Source organism: Phyllobates terribilis, unplaced genomic scaffold, assembly GCF_046119375.1.
Source record: "Phyllobates terribilis strain yellow unplaced genomic scaffold, ASM4611937v1 Scaffold_11__3_contigs__length_659146591, whole genome shotgun sequence".
Classification (NCBI taxonomy): Eukaryota; Metazoa; Chordata; class Amphibia; order Anura; family Dendrobatidae; genus Phyllobates; species Phyllobates terribilis.
The window spans coordinates 321,732,484-321,756,014 of record NW_027362771.1 but is presented as its reverse complement, the minus strand read 5'-3'; the positions used below and the strand labels follow the sequence as shown (position 1 = coordinate 321,756,014).

The 23,531-nt window shown below is 41.9% G+C and overlaps 1 protein-coding gene across 1 annotated transcript in view; it reads right to left on the bottom strand.

Annotated features, from left to right (window-relative positions):
- NCAPH2 (non-SMC condensin II complex subunit H2) overlaps positions 1–23,531 on the bottom strand; it is a 66,086-nt gene that overhangs the window by 11,451 nt on the left and 31,104 nt on the right. Inside the window, exons 10-17 of the mRNA XM_073652595.1 lie at positions 23,245–23,333; positions 17,528–17,599; positions 13,469–13,538; positions 13,274–13,384; positions 11,438–11,491; positions 8,049–8,119; positions 5,689–5,794; positions 4,630–4,704 (exon numbers count right to left, since the gene is read on the bottom strand). Coding sequence (XP_073508696.1) covers positions 4,630–4,704; positions 5,689–5,794; positions 8,049–8,119; positions 11,438–11,491; positions 13,274–13,384; positions 13,469–13,538; positions 17,528–17,599; positions 23,245–23,333 — 648 coding nt within the window. The remainder of the gene's footprint in view (positions 1–4,629; positions 4,705–5,688; positions 5,795–8,048; positions 8,120–11,437; positions 11,492–13,273; positions 13,385–13,468; positions 13,539–17,527; positions 17,600–23,244; positions 23,334–23,531) is intronic.

Below are 23,531 nucleotides of genomic sequence, written 5' to 3'. Positions count from 1 at the left end.
ATTTCTCTTGCGGGTCCGCATGTGGACTTACATCAATGAGGAAAGTCCGCATGTTGGGGGGAGGGGGGAGAAAAAAAAGAAAAGGAAAAAAATCAAATGAAAAAAATAATCGCAGCCACTAATTTGCATAATGAGAGCGGAAGTGGTGTGGCTATTCTGCAGCGGCTCCTGATAGTGGGCACATCCTTTAACTGCGCTGCTGATGACACCATATGATGAAAAAGAAGATCCAGGAGTCTGTAAAAAAACTGTGTTTTTTTTAGTCAACACGTTTCAAAGTTCACAAACCTCTATCTGGACAAAACCACATTGCAAGAAAGAGCATCCACATTTAAATAGATATCACACTTGAATAGGAGTGCCAAAAAGACACACAAGGTGTCAGGTGACTCACCTTTTGTCCGTTTGAATAAAGGTTGTTCAAACACACAAAAAAAGAAGGATTTTTGGTTACTCACCGTAAAATCTCTTTCTTGGAGCCTTCATTGGTCATTGGGGGACACTTGTAACCATGGGTGTATGCTGCTGTCGCTAGGAGGCTGACACTAGGCAAAAGAAGAGTTAGCTCCTCCTCGCAGTATACACCCACAAAGCTCACCAGTTAGTAAAGAAAGCAACAGGAGGAACAACAATAACATAAGTACAGTGTATATACAGGCCCAACAAAGGCACAAAACCAGGGAGGGTGCTGTGTCCCCCAATGAAGGCTCCAAGAAAGAGATTTTGAGGAGAGTACCAAAAAGCCTTTTCTTTATTGCTTCATTGGGGGACACAGGTAACCATGGAACTTCCTACAGCAGTCCCAAGGAAGGGAACAGAATAAGTTGAACAAATTAGGTCGCATGGCGGGCGATCGCTGCTTGCAGGACCTTTATTCCCAAGCTGGCATCAGCCGAAGCGTAGGTATGCACTCTGTAGAACCTCGCGAAAGTGGGAAGAGGTGACCAGGTAGCAGCTTTTCAAATCTGAGATGCAGAGGCCTGATAGCGAACGGCCCTTGAGGCCCGCACAGCCTGCGTGGAGTGAGCCCTTACTCCCAGAGGAGGTGGTCTGTCCTTAACACGATATGCCTCCAGTATGGCCGAGCGGATCCAGCGGGCGATGGTAGATTTGGAAGCAGGGAGACCCTTACGCCGACCCTCAAGGATGACAAATAAGGCGCCAGAACGTCGTAAAAGAGCGGTTCTTGAGAGGTAGACACGTAAAGCTCTGATCAGGTCCAGCTTGTGAAGAGATCTTTCAAGGGGATGAACTGGAGATGGGCAGAAAGAAGGCTTGAATGATGGCTTTGGTCTCTCCCGCTGGGCAGAAGGACGATCTTGCTGGGAGGAGGTCCCTAGTGAGGAAAATCGACGAATGGGGCGAAACTGAAGAGAACGCCTCCTTGATAAAGGACGTTTTGGTTTGGACTGAGGGAGGGAGGTTGTTCTTACCGCCTGTAGTATCCGAAATGATCTGATCCAGTTTTGACCCAAAGAGTCTTTAATCCTGGAAGGTGAGATTAGAAAGTGACTTCTTCCAAGCCTGAAGCCAGAGAATTGGCTGTATAGCAATGATATTGCTAGTGACACAGGTAGAACAGATGGCAGCGTCCAGGGACGTAGGGAGTAAGTATTTTCCTGCATCGGCGATCTGGTCCACCAGGCCAGCGAGCTCGTCCGGGGAGGCGGCTGATAGGATGTCCTGTCGGAGGAGTTTTGCCCAGACGGCAACAGATTTTGCTACCCACGTGGAAGCAAAAGTAGGACAGAGGGTTAGGCCAGCAGCCTCAAAGCCTGATTTGGCTAGAGACTCGATCTGTCAGTCGGTGGCATCCTTGACAGAGGAGCAGTCGGGTAGGGATAGAACCATCTTGGCGGACAGGCGGGAGACCGGCGGATCAACGGCTGGTGACTCCGTCCACTTACTAATAGGATTCGGGTTAAAGGAAAAAAATATCCAATTGTTTTCTGCCAGTAAAAAAAACTTTTCCGGATGCTCCCAATATTTCAAAAATATCCCTTCAAACTCTTTATATGATTTGAAAATGTCTAGGAAGGATGTTTCACCCTTTTCTAAGAGACAGAGTGGACCTGGGGGGAGAAATCGTCCTCCTAGATCTAACTCTTGATCTGCCTTTCTGAGAGTGGTGGTGGGGTGCCTGCGAATCATCAAGAGGAAGGTTCAGAGCACTGGTGGCAGTAGATAAGTTAGGCAGACGTTCTAGGACCTAGACCAAGGACTGAAATACCTTGGTGAGGTCAGATACTGACTGCGAAATGGCAACAGAACAGCCCACTCCGGGGGAGGGGGGAGTGCTCTCATCCTGGGCGTCGGGGGTTTCCTGTGATGCCAGCATGGTGGAAGGGCTGCAAGTTGGGCAGAAGGACGAGGTTTGACATATGGGCCACTTCTTTTTGCAGAGAGCACAGGCACAGTGAATAATAGTGTGGGTGGTTTGCTCCCTAGGTCTGGGCATATGTCAAGGCCTGGTGAATACTACTGAGGTGGGAGCCTAGAAAAAAAAACAGCAACAGCCTGGACAGAGCCTACCTGGTTCTGGAGGCCTTGTCAGCATTAAATCAGGGAGGCTCTGGTCCAGAAGAGGATGCTAATGGCGCCGTGCTGTGAGATGCTGTGTGGAAAAGACCGGAGCTGCGGCTGGAGCTTATGTGAGCTGACAGGGCAGAAGCGTGGCAGAAGAGGGGGAGGGCCCGAGCAGGGCGCGCTGTGGTCCTCACTGTACGAGCCAGATCTTCCGATAGGAGGAAGAGGAGATAAGGGGCGTGTGCAATGCAACACGCTGATTGGCTGGCCCGCCCGGCAGGACGTGTGTGGGCCAGCAGAGAGGAGGCTGGTATGTTCGCGCTTGCTGACAGGCTGGTTAACACTGGAGGGGGCGTGTCCATCTGCAAGAGCGAGAGAGGCAGAAGAGATCTAGTAAGGGGAAAAGAAGAGGCGTGACTAAGAGAAGAAGAGGCTAGATGTAGAAATGGCATCCCTCACTCAGAGCATCGGGAGGTATCGATGCACCCCCGTCGTCTTTGGGACCTGTGGAGAAGAGTGACCATACCTTTTGATGCAAGTCCCGGTCCTTCTTTGTTCTTGAGGATGGCATCAGGAGGCCCGCCGCTGAAAAGAGTGGGGTCCTAATAAAGAAAAAGACATCCTCCTTCCCGCACCGTCATGTTCCTAGACGGTGCAGAAGACTAATCAACTCCTAAAAGAAGGGGGAAGGTCACCTTAAAAAGGGACCACCATCTTCCTCCCGGCCTGCTTCGAGGAAAGGGCTGGGGTGGTGAACAGGCAAGGACCGGCCACCGGTATTCACCATGAGGTGACAGGGGGTTAGATCCTGCCTGGCAGACGGACGGTAGACAATGGGGGTAACACCACACTGTTCTCTTGGCTGCTCTTGTGCAGGAAAACAGGGTGAGAGATTACACCGTTACCATGTAGCGAAGGATCTGAAAAAGAAAGGGAAAATATTAATAACACAACAGAGTGACCTGAAAAGGAAAAGACAGATCTGAAATCCGATGCAGGTCCGCTTCCTACTGACACTAAGCTTAAGCTGACGATCTTTGTGCGAGTCGGTGGGTGTATACTGCTGAGGAGGCGCTAACACTTTTTTTGCCTAGTGTCAGCCTCCTAGCCATAGCAGCATACACCCATGGTTACCTGTGTCCTCCAATGAAGCGATAAAGAAAAATATTTACTTATGCCAAGTGGAAATGTCTAATACATGTGTGAACCATCCTCTGTTTTTATGTAAAAAGAAATTTATAAAAAAATCTTTAGTAAATAAGAATATTTTTTAATACAGTTTTTATTCCTCTTCACACCTGTATTTATACACAATCTTAGACATTTCCACCCAGCATAAGTACATTTTTTTTTGTGTTTTCAAAAACCTTTATTCAAACTGACAAAAGGGGAGTCACCTGACACCTCGTGTGCCTTTTTGGCACTTCTATGTGAATGTGATATCTATTTAAATTTAGCTTGGTCCTGATGAAGAAGTTTGTGAACTTTGAAACGTGTTGACTAATAAAACCGCAATTTTCTATACTGACTCCTGAATCTCCTTTTTTAATCATATGGTGTCATCAGCAGCGCAGTTAAAGATCCATGCTCTATGGTTTTTCATTCCATTGCATGTATTCTGGATCTGCAGCAGTCGTTCTACTGAGCTTTCTTTGGTGGTGTGGCATATAACCCTGCCAGGTGAGCACATCCCAAAACATATCGTTTTCATACCCCCTCTCCTGGTAAGACTCCACTTTGTGCTATTGTCTTCCCTTTATTTCCTACTAGAAAATCAAACAAGAATGTTTAGGACATTTAAAAAAAAAAAAAAAAAAAAAAAAAAAAAAAGATGGCTACTCATACCTACTCCTACCCTCAAGACACACCTGTCCATGTCCACGGAAGTGAATGGAGCAGAATTGCTATATCTGCTGCAGTGTTTTGTTTGGATTCGTTTTTGGATATCATTTATACATTCTGCTGCTGTCCTCTTGTTCATGGTAACAATGATTGCATATCAGCTTCATAATCACAAGTAACAGACAAGCTCCCTTTAATTATCCTATAAAATATTACAGAATATTAATGACAGCAGCCAGGAATAATACGATTATTCATTACCAACATCCGCACAGGCCGGCTCTTCACGCAGACTAGCTGGAATGTTCGTACCAAAATCTTCATGGTCTGAAAGGTCTGCCATCAAAAAAGAAGGTGCAGCAGAAGGTCATTTCAGTCTATACAAGTTTGATAAGGATGCTTAGCATAATACCATAAGCATTTCATATTTTCACAAACTATTTCTAAGATATCTTATAGACAGGCATACAGTATGACTATTGTACTCTAACAGTCATTTCTTTATCCCATATATTTGGGAAGACTTGAGAATCTAGCACGCACAGGAGTCGTGATTTAGCATCTCAATCATTATGAAATGTTAAGGCTATGTTCACACGCAGCATTTTTTTTTCCTGCAGCCAAAACCTTTCCAAGCTATTTGTTGTTTTTGAGGATTATGTGTGATTTTTCTACAGTACGTTTAATAAAGTTAGTTTTCACCTGTTTGCTGCGTTTTTGCACTGAATGCTTTCTATGGGTGAGAAAAATGCTGAACGAATTCACATGCTGCAGTTTTCAAAAAGCTGCAGTGCTTGAATTCAGTCAAGAAAAAAAACAAGCTTTTTCTGGTACTATAAAACACAGGAGATTTTTTTTTTAGTAAAGAACACTTAAAAAATGCTGCGTGTGAACATAGCCTTAAAATGTTCTCTCCACCAAAGGTTTTACACTATGATGAAGCAATAGCACAGTGGCTCAGTGGTTAGCACTGTTGCTTTTCAGCGCTGTGGGTCCTGGGTTTAAATCCCACCAAGGACAACATCTGCAAGGAGTTTGTATGTTCTCCCCGTGTTTGCGTGGGTTTCCTCCGGGTTCTCCGGTTTCCTCCCACACTCGAAAGACATACGGATAGGGAATGTAGATTGTGAGCCCCGATGGGGACGGTGCCCATAATGTCTGTAAAGCGCTGTGGGATTAATGGCGCTATATAAGTGAGTGAAATAAATATTGCAGAAGAAGTGATCCACAGTCCCAAACCACATCCTCCTAAATCCACTTCAGGGATAGAAACGCTGGTACCAGAAAAGCAGAAATTAAGAACTGATCTTTTACACACACCTTCAGCATCATCATGATCCAGATAGTCTGCATCACGTACTTCATCCACATGATCTACTTGGCCATCTTCAGCAAGCAATTCTGCCATAGCTTCAAATTGGGGCCCCTTTAATAAAAATTAAAAAATGAAACTAGGATATCAGGTATGAGTGAAGCCATGATTAACTAATAAAATATTTCCAATGCAAATCTGATCAGGCAGAAATGATTAAAAACACTAGTGTGAGAAAATCAAAGTAGATACAGTACTAAGGAATAGTTTTAGGCAGGTATGTAGGTTATTAACCCCTGCATCTCTCGAACCTGTTTTCACCTTTTTGACCAGGCCAATTTTTTCAATTCTGACCAGTGTCGCTTCATAAGGTAACTCTGGAACGCTTCAACATATCCCAGTGATTCTGAGACTGTTTTTCGTGACATATTTTAGTGGTATATTTTGGTCGATATGATTTAGGTTTATTAAAAATTTGACAAAAAATTTGAACATTTTGCAATTTTCAAACTTTGAATTTTTATGCCCTTAATCCCTTCACGCCATGAGGATTTGCGTTTTCATTTTTTTTCTCACCTTCTTTCAAGAGTCATAACATTTTTATTTTTCCGTCAATATGGCCATATGGGGGACGAGTTGTACTTTTGAATGACAGGAAAAACAGGGTTTGGGTTTTTTGTTTACCATGTTCACTATATGGTAAAACTGACCTGGCAATATGATTCCCCAGGTCAGTACAATTATGCAGATAAAAAATAAATAAACTATACATATTTGATATGTGGTGAAAAAAAAAAATCCTAAATTTGAATGAAAAAAAGTTTTCACGTTTGTCATCATTTTCCGAGAACCATAGTGTTTTAATTTTTCAGCATCTGGTGCTGGGTGAGGGCTTATTTTTTGCGCCCTGAGCTTACAGCTTTTATTGATACCATATTGGGGGTAGATGCGATGTTTTGATCGCCTCTTATTGCAATGTTGTGGTGGCCAAAAATACACAGTTCTGACGTTTTGATTTTTTTTTCCCTCGTTTACCGATCAGATTAAATTTAATTTATATTTAGCAGATCGGACATTTCTCAACTCATACCAAATATGTGCATTTTTTTAATTCTTTTATTTTCAATGGGGTAAAGGGGGGTGATTTGAACAGTAAACTGTTTAAAACAGTAAACTGGGTAAGGAACAGCCAAACTATTATAAAAGGTGAGATTGTAGAAGATAGTTTAATATCACAGGTCATACATCATAGCAAGACTGAGCACAGCAAGATATACGAGTTTCACTACACCAGTAAGATTTTTCCAAGCCAAAAATTTCAAATCAGACTGGAGAATCAAGACGTGCTGTTCACACCAAAAAATGGGCAACTTTGAGGCAGTGGTCAACAAAGGAAACTTCATGCAGCAGATAAAGACACACGATTCTTACTTTTCTTCAAAATTCAAAAATGTCCAGCAGTGTCATCAGTTCAGAGCTGCCAGTAACAAGTGGGATCTAGCTATATCCATGTACTGTTTGGAAAAGTCTGGCCAGAAGTGGTCTCCATGAAAGAATTGTGGCCACAAACCATACCATTGACATAGAAATAAGCCCAAGTAACTATGCATGAGAACTTTGGAATCTGGGTGCAAAAAGTTGCAGCAGGTGCTCTAGACTAAAGTCAAAATATGAAATAATTTTGCTGCAACATAAGGCAGTTTATTTGCAGAACGGCTGGAGAGCGGTACAATAATGAGTACTTGGAGGGAACAAATAAACATGTTGAAGGTTATTTGCAAGTTTGTTGCATTTAGCAAATGGAGTTGGGGATTTACAGGAATAATGGCAGGAATAATTGTGTCCTCAATGCTGACAAATACAGACAGATCGTTATCAGTAATGCAATGCCATCAGATAGGGTCTAATTGGCTCCAAATTTAGTGTGCAGCAGGACTACGACCCCAAACAAAGCAAATGTCATTAAGAACCATTTTCAGCACAAAGAATTTGGAATCATGGAAGGGATTACATGGAAAAAAACAGAGCCCTAATCTCAACATCAAGTCTGTCTTCAAATACATGGAGACAGAAGGTTTTGCGCAAGCCTAAATCCACAGAAGATCTGTGGTCAGATCTCTCGATGTTTGGAACAACCTCCCTGTCAAGTTCGTTCTAAAACACTGTGCAAGTGTACATAGAAGAATTGATTCTTTGATGTGGATTTGATTTACATTTCTTTTGTCAATTCACTTTGCATTTTGTTAATTGCCAATAATAAACTAAACTACACGCTACTATTTTTAAAGCATTTTCTCCACACCTGCCTAAAACTTTTGCACAGAACTGTATAAATGCTGCAGCATGACTATCTATACAATGTCATTACCATTCTTCTCTGGAGTTTCCTCTGTGCAGCAAGACGTTCTTTAGCATGCTCCCAATACAGCACTTCCATGTCTGCAAAGGTACACAAAAGTCGTGAGTTACAAAACTTTATAGCATTTCAGTGCCAATGACGTGTGTAACCGTCATGACCTCAAAGGCATACCCGAGCTTTGATCGTAGGATCATAATAAAAAACCCAGAATGTTAGCTTTCCGAACATATCAGGGTCCAAGCTTTAGCTACTATATTCTATATAGTGCTCGGGGGATGAAAATGTTATAATTTTTGGTTCTGTGTTCAGAAAAGGTGTGAGGAAGAAGAACATAGTCTGTTACCAACACCTCCCTCTCCGCTTTCTTCTGATCCCTCTTACTCTACTAAATAAAGGCCAAGAACAGAAGAAATAATCACCCCTTATGCCACACGTGTCAAACTCTGGCCCGTGGGCCAAATCTGGCCTGCAGGGTAATTATATTTGGCCCGCGACACCAGAACCCCCACCCCTATGTGACGCCATTATTTTGTATGGGGCCCATGATACAGTATGGAAAACTATATGGGGCCATTATACTGTTCAGAGGACTATGTGGGGCCCATTATACTGTATACTGGTTGGCCCGCAGCTTTGTCCAAGTTTTTCATTTTGGTCCTCTGTATTTTGAGTTTGACATCCCTGGCTTATGCCTAATCAGGTCACTTGCCAACTCATTGATATACATAAAAATATGTGCAAATAGACAAATAAAAGTGACACATAGAAGTGCTGTATATCTTGGAAATTTCATTAGTAGGTGTTTCGCATATCAGGCTCTGCTGGGGTCAGACATCTGGCTACAAACATGAATTATATATATTTTTTTGCAAAATTGCATGAAGATACCCATGAGCATAAAGTGGGGGGTATCATTTGTGCAAGGCGCATACTTACAGTAAATATTTCAATATGGGGCAAGAATGATTTTTTTTTCCATTTAATAATTCAGGTTTAATACAAGTATGTCAAAAGGGTGAAAATTTGTTCGTATGGGCACTCTATTGCTGTTTGCAAATTCCCTTTAACCCCTTCCCAATTTCTATTTTTTGGCATTCATTTTTTCCAACCTGTTCTTCCAATAGTCAATCTTTTTAATTTTCCCACCATCAGCAGTATGAAAAGAATTTGGCATTCTTAAATAGATACAGAATGAATGGCGACTGCGCTCATCCAGTGAATAGTCTCCATGGAGACTTTTTACATGGAGCAGCCTTTAGTATATGCGCTATCAGCCCTTTATCACTTTTGTATGTTTCAGGAAGGTCAGTTTGACAAAAACATCATATGATTTATAGACTGTATACTAAACAACATAATTAAAGGGTTTCTACAGTACCTATTTAAGAGTGGCAGGTTTTTCTCTATATGGATACTTACTGGGTGGGACCCTATCTGAGCATCAAGGAGCGCCATACTACCTAAACACAGAATAGCTGTGTGAGCCATTTTTTGGCAGGACGAGTTTTAGTTTTGAGTGACAACATTCACTTTAGCATACAAAGTACTAGAAAACAAATTGGGCAAGAGCCAAGAAATTGTGAAACACCAGATAGCGACCTCTCAAAATTCAGTTCTGTTGCATTTTGTACTAGTAGAATTACCAGACTTCACACAGGTCTATTTGGTTTAAGGATGCCTTCACATTGCGTTCAGGCATCCATTCTTTGGGGCTGGCGTCCAACCCCTCCCCACCTGTAAAACAGAGTTTAGGCGCATGTGCAGACAGGGCCATAAACTATAATGGTGCTGACAGAGCAAACATGTGCTGTGCTATGCATAATTTTTGGAGGTGTACGCCATTTTGCAGGGGATTCAGACGTAAGCCCCGACGGGCCAACGAACAGATGCTGAACGCAATGTGAAGGCACCCTAACAGTTTGTTATGTGTATATTTGTGATTAAAAACTTTGTTACAATTATGAAGTCAACATATCTGAGTTTTAGACAGAAATTTTGCTTCTCTTTAGTAGTGTCCCTAAGAAATTTAAATTAATATTTGTTTTCTTGGTAACTATGTTTAGAACGGCAGGTTCCAAAGAGCTGAACCTCAGTGCAAAACCCTCCAAAATTCCTGTTACACCGGAGATATCCGTGTCCCGTGTGTCCGAGTGTGTCACGTGTGGCAACAGTGTGCCGCATCATGATCACATGGACCGGCGCCTGGGAATCCATGCTATAGGTAGCGCTGTTCCCCAGGAACCGGTGCTGAACACTGCAGTCATCATGGTTCCCTGTCGGCGCTGCGATCAGCACCAGCAGGGACAGTGATTAGGGTAGTGGTAGTCTGATCCTGCAGTATCCCTGTCTAAAAAGAAGAATAAAATAATAAATTCCATGTACTCACCTCTCCTAGATGTCCACGGCTGTAATCCATGTGACCGCTGCTGCAGAGGACCCGGGGAGAATGAGCCGCTCAGGAGCTGTGGTCAGTGAGTGACAGGACACCGCTCCGGAGCTGCAGCTCCGGAGCGGCTCATTCTCCCTGGCAGCAGCAGTCGCATGGATTACAGCGTGGGACACCAAGAGAGGCGAGTATATGGATTTTATTATTTTATTCTTATTTTTAGACAGGGACACTGCGGGATCAGACTACCACTACCCTAATCACTGTACCTGCTGGTGCTGATCACAGCGCCGGCAGGGAATCATGATGAGGGTAGTGTTTAGCACCGGCGCTGATTCCCAGGTGCCTGTACGTGTCACACAGATTTTTCGTACGCAAAAAGACGGACTTGTCTTTGTGTGGAGCACATGGACACACAGTGCGTGAAAACATACTGAGATGTTAACGGAATGGGTCTGTGTGTGTCAGTGTCTCCGGTACGTGTGGAAACGGTCACTACTCGTACCGGAGATACTGACATGTGAAAGAGCCCTTAGGGTATATTGGTTTATATTGACTGTAAATATTTTCTTTTGTGTTCCAATTTTTGGGTGAATGAGTCGATAACTATAGATCCTAGAGAGCTGAAAGCCAATGTAAAACATGTCAAAGTTCTGCCTGATTTATCCATGTTCAAATTTGAGGAATATTGGTCCAATCATTTGGCTGTAAATTACTACTAAAATACTTTTGTATTAAACTTTTTGGCGAATATGTTGCTAACTGTAGACCCTAGAGAGTCAAAACCCAGTTTAAAACTTTTATAAGAGACTGTTTATCTATGTTCCAAATTTGGTGCAGCTTGATCAGAACAGGCAACAGAAATTGACATCTCGCTCTATATCCATCCATCTATCTATCGGATAAGAGTTGCACTGACTAGTTGCTACAGCAACAAGGACAGGTTTTACAATAGGAGCCACATTCTTCTATACTATTCTTAGCACACATGAAAAGACAAGTAGAAACATACCTGTAAATGTTGGACCTTTCCTTTTATACTTCACCAGATCTGCCCCATGCCAGGCTACAAAAATAAAGAAATAAGTTTCAATGGGACCTGTCGGTCATAGACGGTCTCTGCTCGACCTATACACCAGGAGCAAGGTAGTTATAAATTATGAATATCGCACGGCTTTGAATGAAAAATGGGTTCAGCGATGTAATCTCATTTGGTCCCCTTGTGACACTTTCTGGATACCCCTGAATATCTGAGGAGGAGTCTCTTTTGACCTATTCATCCATCTGCTCATTTCTTCTTCCCAATACCTATATTTAACCTTTCCCCTTTTGTCTAGTGTAAGTCTTGTATGTCTTCCCCCTCTTCTGAAACTGTTAAAAATGAGAATTTCTGAATAATATCTTAAACATAATCTAATGCATATCTATTATGCATTTGGTTTAACTTGTTGTCATTGAAATCTTGTTATCGGTTTATATAGCCGCCTTTTTTTTTTAAAGTTGCATCTTGTGAAATATGATAATCCTTCACTCAAAATTTATAGTTCATGAAAAAAACAGACTAGCTGAATCCTAAGCTCTATGTAGAAACATGAAGTCTATTTTCCTTGCATGAGTCAGCATTAGAACTACTATCCTACTTATTACCTGCTAGAAGCAAAGCAGCTAGGTCACGTGTTGGAGAGGGATGACTCATGCAGAGAAAAGACACCTCCTGTTCGTACATAGAGCTTAGAAGGATTCAACTAGTCAGTTTTTAATCACATGATGTCATAGACCTAATGGAAAATAAAAGCATTATCTGAGTAGAAAGGCAAAATGTGCAATTGTAAGTACACAGTACTATATAATATGGATGACAGCAATATATTAAGAGGAGAGAAACTTTGAGGAGTGCTTCCTTAACACTTAACCCACACGTTTGCCTGCAGTGATGCTACTCCCAGTGTTCAGCGATGCCTGGTACAAGGCGGCTGGCCTCACTGAAGCATTTAGGCAGTCACCCCCACCCTGGTACACAGACTCCTTAACTAGGAAGGGCTGCAAAACCCCTGCCCACGCTTGTCCTGTCAAGAGCTACGCACTGTCCGCCCATCGGAATTGAAGCAGAACAGGATTAGGAAAATTAGTTTGGCGAACCTATCCAGAATATCTTCCCTCTGGTAGCAGGCACCTGGTGTAGGTTCCCACTCCAAGGACAGGAAACTACTGATGCTTTGGCGATGCTCCACTTTAACTTTGTAGGTTTCCTGCCTTGGAGGGATGAACCTAACTCTTAGGTGCAGTCATGGCTGATAAAGAAAAAATGTATTTACTATCAGGTTCCTATTGTCCCTTTACTCAGCACTTTGGTATATTGTGAAGTTTAGCGTACATTTGTACATGTTTTCAGCATTTGCCTTCATTAAGATGCATTGTGAAAGTCAGTGTCCATTAAATGTGCCTGCTTAGTAGGGCTTACCTATTTATTTCTATTAGAACTGTGCACTTTGGTGTCGTAACCACATAAAATTCTGTATTCGTACATAATCAGCACTATGCGATTTTGACAAACCACTGCCCTTGAATGTTCTCTTGCTACTCAATCATGTTAGCGATCCTATCATATTTTGCCTCTGGTGAGGTTGACTTTCTCCTATCATATGATTCCATTTTAAAAGTGTTCTGTTGTAACGATCCCATGTATTAAAGATTTTTGTCATCATCATTATTATTTGTGTATTTATATTATCTGGTGTCATACTATTATTAAATTGTAGGTTTATGGTCTAGTTAAGTTCTTGCAGATTTTAAGATATCTTTACACATCTAGAACTGTGACATTCTAACCCGCGTGTAACATACTCACAAGACGAGGTGAACCACTTCATGAATTCTTGCAGCTTGGAGGTTACTCTCCTTTTTCTCTTGTTACTGCATAAATCATCCATGAATCCTGGAGGAATTACGTAGTGCTTGCCTAAAAGTAGAGATAACAGTTCATATACAAATCTCAAAGCACAACGTACTAAGCAGAGGATGAAAAAAATAAAAAAAAAGTTACCTTTTTTAAAAGGTTTTTCCTCAACAAACTCAAAGGGGTCTAAAGAGCGCCATGGGTCCGACTGGTTACTCTAAAAAAAAAAAAAAAAAAAATTAAAAAAGGAGAGTGACTAACATATGATAAACATTTAGAAAAGTCAATCTTTTTTATTGCACTCACTTATACAGTATATCTCTGGACTGAACAAGGTAGACAATGACGGTGGTTAAGTTCACATTCTAGAGCAGCTTCTATAGGGAAACTGACTAACACTACTGTGGCTAAAGTTTTGAGACTGACAAATTTTTGTTTTCACAAACTTTGCTGCCATAGTGTTTTTCGATCTTTTAATCAGAAGTTTCTGTGGCATGGTATCTTCACAAGTGGTGTTGCTACGAAAAAACGCAGCATTTTACTGTACCAGCATAGTGAATGAGATTTTGTATATCTCATGTGCATGCAGCCTATTTTTTTTTGCAGATTTGAAGCAGTTTCAACTTTGCAGCATGTCAATTCTTTAAACGTTCTTCACTCATTTGAAGAATAGGAGAATAAAAAAAACGATCAACAACACGTGTATTTTATGCAAGTATTTACAATAGATTTCTCTGCTGCCAATACTGAGTGTGTGTACATACTCTTTGTGAGAACAGGAGTTATTTTATCTGTCCTGACTCCATCTTGATTTTTGTATGTGTATCTTCTGCTTACCAGAATGGAGTTTGAGCTAGCATGTGTATTTTGGCCATGTATTTTGCTTGCAAAGAGAAGCCTGTGATTAGATAAGAAGGTTTTAGGTAGGTCTCTGTTTAAGGCTGCGTTCACACATTGCGTATTTTGAAAAAGCGCGCGAAAATACGCAATGTGCTTTGTGTCTGCCAGCAAAGTGAATGGGAAATTCACTTTGCCGTTCAGACACTGCGTGATTTTACGCAGCGGGAAAGCGCAGCTGCGTAAAGAATTGACATGTCAATTCTTAGCGCATGACGCAACTGCGCATTCTCCTATTGTGCCCGTTATAAGCAATGGAATTACGCAGCGGTGTTAACACACTACGTAATTCCATAGCTTTTTGATGGAGGCGCAGGAGAAACTATGGATACTCACCTATCCGATGGATGGGAGAGGCGTCCGATCCCACCGCTGCCAGCATCTTCAGTGAAGAAATGACAAGCCGGCGTCGGCTCCGGTCCCGCCGCTTGCAGCTTCCTGCCGTAAAGCGATCACAAGCCGGTCAGCTGACCGGCTTGTGATCGCTTTACGGCAGGAAGCTGCAAGCGGCGGGACCGGTGCGAACGCCGGCTTGTCATCGCTTCACTGAAGATGCTGGCAGCGGTGGGACCGGACGCCTCTCCCATCCATAGGATAGGTGAGTATCCATAGTTTTTTTCTTTTAAAGCAGTGTATGTACTGCAGCCAAAAGCTGTCTGTACATACACTGCTAGGGGGACACTCACACACACGACACAGACAGGACACACAGACATTACATTACATACAGATGTCCATCCTCACACTTCATTTCTCCTGCACCTCCGTAAAAAAAACGCAGGAAAAAATGCAGTGTGAATAGAGGTGCTTTTTTTACCTGTGTAAAAAAACGCAGGTAAAAAAAAGCAGGAAATACGCACGCGTAAAAATACGCAGGAAAAAAAGCAATGTGTGAAAGCAGCCTTAAAGAGACTTTGAGATAAGGAAGAAACTAAACTAGAAGGTAGAGAGATTCCTAAAATCCAAAAGATGGGTACAGAAAGATTTACCTTTAGCCAATGAGATGTATGTATGGTAATGCAAGCACATATGTAGAGACTAGATGGTGGCCCGATTCTAACGCATCGGGTATTCTAGAATATGTATGCGGCTGACCGGGCGCAATCAGCAGAGCGTTGTTTAAATTTGGCGACAAAATCGCTGATCGGTCACGGTTGCCGGCCGTGACCAATCAGCAAAGCAGTGTTTAAATGGGCGGCGGCCGCGACCAATCAGCGAACCGTGTTAGTGAGGACCGGAGAGCGTTGTTTAAATTTGGCGCCAAAATCGCTGGTCGCGGCCGGCGACCAATCAGCAAAGCAGTGTTTAAATTTGGCGCCAATATCGCTGATTGGCTGCGTTAGTGAGGACCGGAGAGCTTGTTTAAATTTGGTGGCAAAATCGCTGATTAGTTGCGACCAATCAGCAAAGCGGTGTTTAAATTTGGCGCCAATATCGCTGATTGGTCGCGACCGCGACCTATCAGCGAATCCTATTAGTGAGGACCGGAGAGCTTGTTTAAATTTGGTGGCAAAATCGCTGATTAGTCACGACCAATCAGCAAAGCGGTGTTTAAATTTGGCGCCAATATCGCTGATTGGTCACGACCGCGACCTATCAGCGAATCCTATTAGTGAGGACCAGAGAGCTTGTTTAAATTTCGTGGCAAAATCGCTGATTAGTCGCGACCAATCAGCAAAGCGGTGTTTAAATTTGGCGCCAATATTGCTGATTGGTCGCGACTGCGACCTATCAGCGAATCCTATTAGTGAGGACCGGGGAGCGGCGCTGCCTGTACGGGTACTTCTACTCCCGGCTGCTCGCAGCAGAAGTGTCCCGACCGGCAGCGCAGCTCCCCGGTCCTCCCTTCACACTTGCGACGGGGGATCAGCGGCCCTAGGCGCTGATCTCCCGACGGTAGCCGCATGGAGGGCAGCGGCGCCGCCGGTCAGGGTCCTTCTGCTGCTAGCAGCAGGGAGATGACCGGCTAGCGCCGCTCATCTCCCAGCTGCATCGCCGCTGACCTCCGTGCGGCAGATGAGCCGCTAACGGCTGCCATCTTTTTCTGAAATCCCGCGTCGCTGATTGGTCCGGCCGCGGCCAATCAGCGACGCAGGATTTCCTGGACAGAAGGACAGACAGACGGGATAAGACGATTATATATATTAGATAAGCTGAACAAATTATATTACTACAACTAATGTCCAAGAAATGTCTATATATAAGTGACGATTATGTAATAAAGACAGATGTGCTCCGATGCTCAATATATTAGACGTGGTTCTTCTGTGCACGTATTTGAATTTTACTATTTAATTTGGAACAGGCACAACGTCTCATAAGGTGTGGTCGCCTCATAATGTGGGACGTTCTAAGTATTTCATAGGCTTTTAAATTTTTGACAATACATCAAGTTTACGCAAAGACTCAATATTTTTAGTGTTGACTGTTATTTTTCAAGACCACTACAATTCGCCCTGGCATGCTGAATATCTGCTTCTGGGCCAAATCCTGACTGATGGCAATCCATTCTGGTCTAATGAGTGCTTGGAGTTGATCACAATTTCTGTGTTTTTCTTTGTCCACCTACTTTTTGAGGAATTACCTCAGGTTCTCAATGGGATTGAGTTCTGGTTGGGTTTCCCAGCTAAGTACCCTAATGATTCAATGTTTTGTTCACCAAGCTACTTAGTTATCACTGATTCCTTGTGGCATGGTGCTCCCATCATGCTGGAAAAAGCAGTGTTAATCACCATCGATAACACTTTCTCCTGAGCTAGTGAGAAGATCACTGAAATTATGTAAGCAGGCCATCCTGTGGCAGGGCTGAAAATCAGTAGAAATTGGGTTTTTGGGATTAAGTTAATTTTCATGGCAAGAAATGATTTCACAATTCATCTGATCACTCTATAACAATCTAGAGTTAATGGAAATTGGCACTATAAAACTGAAGCAGCAAACTTTGTGAAAACCAAAATTTGTTCAAAAGAAAAAAGTTCAGAAGAAGCTAGATAAGGGCTATATACACAATTGTCAAATGAGTTGCATCATTAACTTATTCTGCCATTTACAATACTGTGACATATAGGCTGTAGAAGCCTAATGCCTAAACATTTTCAAATGAAACCCAGTTTGAAAAATGATTTAGACAAAAATTGCATGCACAGACATTTACTGGCCCCCACAGAGATACATTGATCAATCTTTTGTGGACACCACTCAACTGTATAAACGAAACTTGTATGTCCTGAATTATACATGTATGAATATCATCTACTTCTATCATTGTATAACGTACTTGAAGAGAAAGGAGGTACCACTGTAAAATACCTTGACGTTTGAAGCTGGAATTTCCTTTTCTGCTCTTTCCCGCAGTACATATCCTCGTTCTTCTGTCTGGATCTATACAAATATGTGCAATTTTGTTACATTTTGAAGCATTTTTCTAAAGGAGGTTACTAGTTTCTTGAAAAAACACCACTGCAGTTTTTTTCAGCCAAATGCAGAAGTGAGTTGAAAAGGAATGGGAAATATATAGGAAGAACTTATCACAGGATACACATTTGGCTTTGGCTCAAAAACTGCATAAAAGCTGCAGATTTATTTTTTTTTCTTCTAAAAAAATGCTGTGTGGGAAATAAACATTACAAAGATATGTATTTAACAGTAAGAATTGCACAAAGTAAAAAGTACTATTTTTCCCAAAACCAATTGAATAGCTGTCTATTGAATTAAACCTCGGTACTGTATTGTGTAACCCTTAAAGGTTACAATTAACTCATTACTTAAAGGGGTTTTCCCGTGAACAAAAGTTCATTTGAAAAATTGTCTGTCTGACCGTGTACGGAGAATACCACATCTCCTGGGCAGGGGAGGAAGCAAAAGACAATACAGACATTACAGCAGGGAATCACAGAGGATTCATTTTGTGAGGTAAAACATTTCACTGCCTGTTTTTAAACCATGTTTTACCTCACAAAATGAATCCTCTGTGATCACCTAATGTAATATCTGTATACTCTTTTGCTTCCTCCCCTGCCCAGGAGATGTGGTATGCTCCGTATATGGTCAGACACAGACAATTATTAAAATGAACTTTTGTTTGTGGGAAAACCCCTTTAATTCTACAGGGTGGGCCATTTATATGGATACACCTAAATTAAATGGGAATGGTTCGTGATATCAACTTCCTGTTTGTGGCACGTTAGTATATGGGAGGGGGAAAACTTTTCCAGATGGGTGGTGACCATGGTGGCCATTTTGGATCCAACTTTATTTTTTTTCAATGGGAAGTGGGTCGTGTGACACAAACTTATTGAGAATTTCATAAGAAAAACAATGGTGTGCTTGGTTTTTTTTTTTTTTTACAAGTTTATGACCACTTATAAAATGTGTTTAAAGTGCTGCCCATTGTGTTGGGATTGTCAATGCAACCCTCTTCTCCCACTCTTGACACACTGATAGCGACACCGCAGAAGAAATGCTAGCACAGGCTTCCAGTATCCGTTGTTTCAGATGCTGCACATCTCATATCTTGATGTTATGGTGTGGTATATGGGGTACAAACCTCAATGCCACTGGATATCTGAAATTGCTACCTACATGATGATGTGTTGCCCTCTTTATGCACTGAAGATGGCACATTCCCTGAGTTTTTCCAACAAAATGGTGCACCACCACATTATGGGTGTCAGGTCCGAGCATTCCTACATCAACAGTTTCCTGGAAAGAGGATTGGTCGTCGTGGGCCAGTTGAATGGCCACCAAGGTCTCCCGATCTAGCCCCCATAGACTTATCTTTGGGGTCATCTGAAGGCAATTGTCTATGCTGTGAAGATACGAGATGTGCAACATCTGAAACAACAGATACTGGAAGCCTGTGCTAGCATTTCTTCTGCGGTGTCGTTATCAGTATGGCAAGAGTGGGAGAAGAGGGTTGCATTGACAATCCAACACAATGGGCAGCACTTTAAACACATTTTATAAGTGGTCATAAACTTGTAAAAAACTCATGAAAGAATAAAGTTACGTTAAAACCAAGCACATCATTGTTTTTCTTATGAAATTCTCAATAAGTTTGATGTCACATGACCCTCTTCCCATTGAAAAAAAATATAGTTGGATCCAAAATGGCTGACTTCAAAATGGCCGCCATGGTCACCACCCATCTGGAAAAGTTTTCCCCCTCCCATATACTAATGTGCCACAAACAAAAAGTTGATATCACCAACCATTCCCATTTCATTTAAGTATATCCATATAAATGGCCCACCCAGTAATTTAACTCCATCAAACCCCATCCTGTTTTCACCTTCCTGAACAGGCCATTTTTTTCAATTCAGACCAGCGTGACTATGAGGTAATAACCCTGGAACGCTTAAATGATATGTTGTACATTTAGGTCGATATGATTTGCATTTATGAAAATATCAAATGTTGCAATTTTCAAACTATACAATTTTTATACTCTTAACCCCTTCACCACCCTGTGATTTTCAGTTTTTGCGCTTTCGTTTTTTGCTCCCTTATTTCCCAGAGCCATATATCTTTTATTTTTCCGTCAATATAGCCGTATGAAGGCTTGCTTTTTGCAGGATGAGTTGTACTTTTGAATAACACAATTGATTTTACCATATCATGCACTGGAAATCGGGGGGGAAAAATTCCAAGTGCAGTGAAATTGCAAAAAAAAAAAAAAAAAAAGTGCAATTTCACAAAAATTTTTTGCCATGTTCACTGAATGCTAAAACGGACCTGGCAATAGGATTCTCAATGTCATTAAGACTTCGTGGATACCAAACAGGTATAGTTTATTTTTTTTATTTAAGTGGTGGGGGAAAAAATCCAAAGTTTGCAAGGAAAAAAAAAATGGCGCCATTTTCAGAGACCAGTAGAGTCTCCATTTTTTGACATATGGGGCTGTGTGAGGGCTTATTTTTTTGCGCGCCGACCTGACGTTTTTACGGATATCATTTTGGGGTAGATACTATGTTTTGATCGTCCGTTATTGCATTTTATCGCAATGTTGCGAAGACAAAAAAAACCTCAATTCCGGCGTTTTGATTTTTCTCATTACGCTGTTAACCTATCAGATTAATTTACTTTATATTTTGATAAATCGGACATTTCCGAACGCAGCAATATCAGATGTGTATTTTTTAAAAAAATTGATTTTGAATGGGGCAAAGTGGGGTGATGCGAACTTTTTTTGTTTTTGTTTTTTTTAAGGCTGTGTGCCATGATGCGTTTAAGCGTTTCCGCAGCGGCAATTCCGCTGCAGAAAAGTTTAAAAAACGCTTGGTAGAAGGTCTGCCATGTTCCCCAGTGATAATCCGCATGTGCTGTGCACATGCTGCAGAAATTTCTGCTGCGGATTATCATTGCGGAAAAAAAACGCAGCACTATCAATTATTTTGTGGAAGCGCTGCGTTTTCTCCGCCATTGACTTGCATTGGAATGCATGCATTAAGCATTACTGGATCTGTACGTGCGGATTCCATGCGTTTCAATGTGCGGATGGTACCCGGGTCTGGAGAAGAGGAGACTCTCCTCTGGACCCGAGTACCATAGAACCTGTAAGAAAGAAAAAAAAGAATAAAATAAATAAACATTATACTTACCTTCTGATGGCCCCCGGTGTCTTTGTCCTGGCTTACCGGCAGCTCACAGTAGACTAAAGGACCTGCGCTGACGTCATTTAGTCATGTGACGGGTCACGCGACCGCCGACGTCGGCAGGTCCTTTCAGTGTACCGCGAGCACCCGGCAAGCCAGGACGCATCGAATAAAGACTCCGGGGGCCATCAGAAGGTAAGTATATATTTATTTTTTAACATTCTTTCCGTTTGCATGGATTTATATAGTGTGACCAAGTTGTCAAGCACTTTCCAAGTGATGCTAAAATCGCTTGGAAAGAGCTTGTCAACCCGCATGCGGAAATGCATGTGAAGAACGCTTCACATCCACTTGTCCCTGGCAGGAAAAACGCATGTACAATCCGCATGCATTATTTCTGCCAGGGAGATGCAGAAACGCTCAGGAAAAAATCCGAAGCATTTCTGCATCGTGGGCACATAGCCTAATACATTTTTGTTTTACTTAGGAGACTTGAATCTGCGATCATTCGATAGCCTGTGCTACACATAGCAGTGCTTCAGCCCTGCTATGTGTAGCATAATTCATGATCACCTATGAACGCCAGCTATGAATAATGATCTCTGCTGAGCAGAGGCTCAAATCTGAGCACGCGCTGCCTCCGGCGGCCCGCGGCTTCAGGAAAATGGCTGCCGGGAAAGCAATAATGCACTCTGTTCTGCTCACTGTCGACACCTTGGCATCACCACACTTTTGGCACCGCCAGATTCCCAAGGGACCCTGCCCGCAGCATCGCACCGCTGGGATATCCCCCCCCCTCCTACCACCCAGGGCCCACAGCATTGCCCCGCTTCTGTCGCCTCTGGCTTCCTGAGGATGGGACCATGCCTCCTGTGACCCTGCCCCACTGACTCTGCCCCCCAGGTAAGATACATTAAATTCGGAATACAAGACAGACCCACAACTTATAAAAATCTATTTTCCACTCCAAAATTTGGGGTGCATCTTACGGTCTGAAAAATACAGTAAATCTCCGAATCACCTTCTTTTCTGAAGTACACAAACCTGTGACGGACCACACTTTTATGCTCGCTTAAAAAGACAGACATAGCCGGATCACAGGTCAGACGACGTCTACAGCATGAATATTTAAGAGATTTACATGGCCACCCTTGGTGTAAGCGCTCAGCGCAGGATAAATAGGAGCCAAGCCTTACTGCGATCTTTGGGAGGTGGAATGAACAAATCAACATCAGGTGAAGAATGGTTTGGTTTTTTTTTTTTTTTTTTTGTTTTTTTTTACAGTTTCTCGTGCGGTATAAGTGATTAGACAATTTTATTCTTCTGGTAGGCGCGATTACAGCGATACCAGATATATACCATTTTTGTATGTTTGTCTGTTTTTAAATTGCCATATTTTGAGAGCTATAATTTTTCTATATATTTGCTGACAGTCATGTGAGGGCTTGTTTTTTGCCGTTTTTATTGGTATCATATTTTGTGCACAACATTTTTGATCACTTTCTATTCCAATATTTGAGAGGCAGAATGAACAGAAAAAAAAACCAGCAAATCATGATTTTTTTTTTTATGCCGTTCACAGTGTGGTAAAAGTGATTAGACTGCTTTATACTTCGGATCAGTACAGTAACAGTGATACCACATAATTTTTCTTATGTTTTGCTGCTTTCACACCAAAAATATTTTATAGAAAAAAAGAATTGATTTTTTCATCGCTTTATTCTGTGAGCTATAACTATTTCTCCACTGACAGCTGTATGACGGCTTGTTTTTTGCGGGACAATATGACGTTTTCAGCGATACCATTTTTATTGAGTTTTATTCCACTTTTGGTTTGGCCATATGATGAAAAGGCATCATTTTTTGCCACTTTTTTTTAAAAATTTTTTTACAGTATTCACTGAAGGGGTTAACTAGTGTGACAGTTTTATAGGTTGTGTCAATACCAAAATGTGTATTTATTGGTATAATATTTTTTTTTGTTTTACTTTGTCATTTTTTAAAATATTTGTACTATTTTTACTTCTTTACTTAGCCCCTCTATGGGACAACTTTTTTTCAACTGTGATCACTGGTATAATGCATTGCAATACATTAAACCTGTCAGTATTACACAGAGAGAAGTCTCTTAGATCATGCTCCTGGCATGGTCTAACAAACTTGCCAAAGCTGGCTGACCCGGAGGTAGTCATGACAACCTTTGGATGCCATGGCAACAATCGGGCCCTCCCTCTCCCAGCCTTCTGAATGCTGCAATCAATTTTCTATCTTGGCATTTAGGGGGTTTAAATGGCCCGGACCGGTGCCCAGCATGATCGCCATGACGTACCCATACGTCAAAGGTTGGCTCCAGTAAACAGTTACAGATCAGAGATTTAGCGCCATTAGACTCGTGTTACTATACACATCACACACAGACAGTAGTATAGTTACCTGCTGTCGCTCAATGTGTTCAATAGGATCCATTTCTGCATTTTCTACTTCATGGTGATCGTCCAGTGGGAGAAATACATCATCGTTTGCTTTAAACATTAAAAAAAGCATACCCAAAAGAAAGTAATTACTTTCAATCTGATTTAGAAATTAGTATAGTTACTATCTGAATGGTAGTAAAAAACTCATTTGTACAATAACTTGTCATTTTCGAAAATCACTCACTGAGTGTACCCAAGTGGAAATGTCCTCACATCTGCATTTTTTTTTTTTTTATTTATTTATAA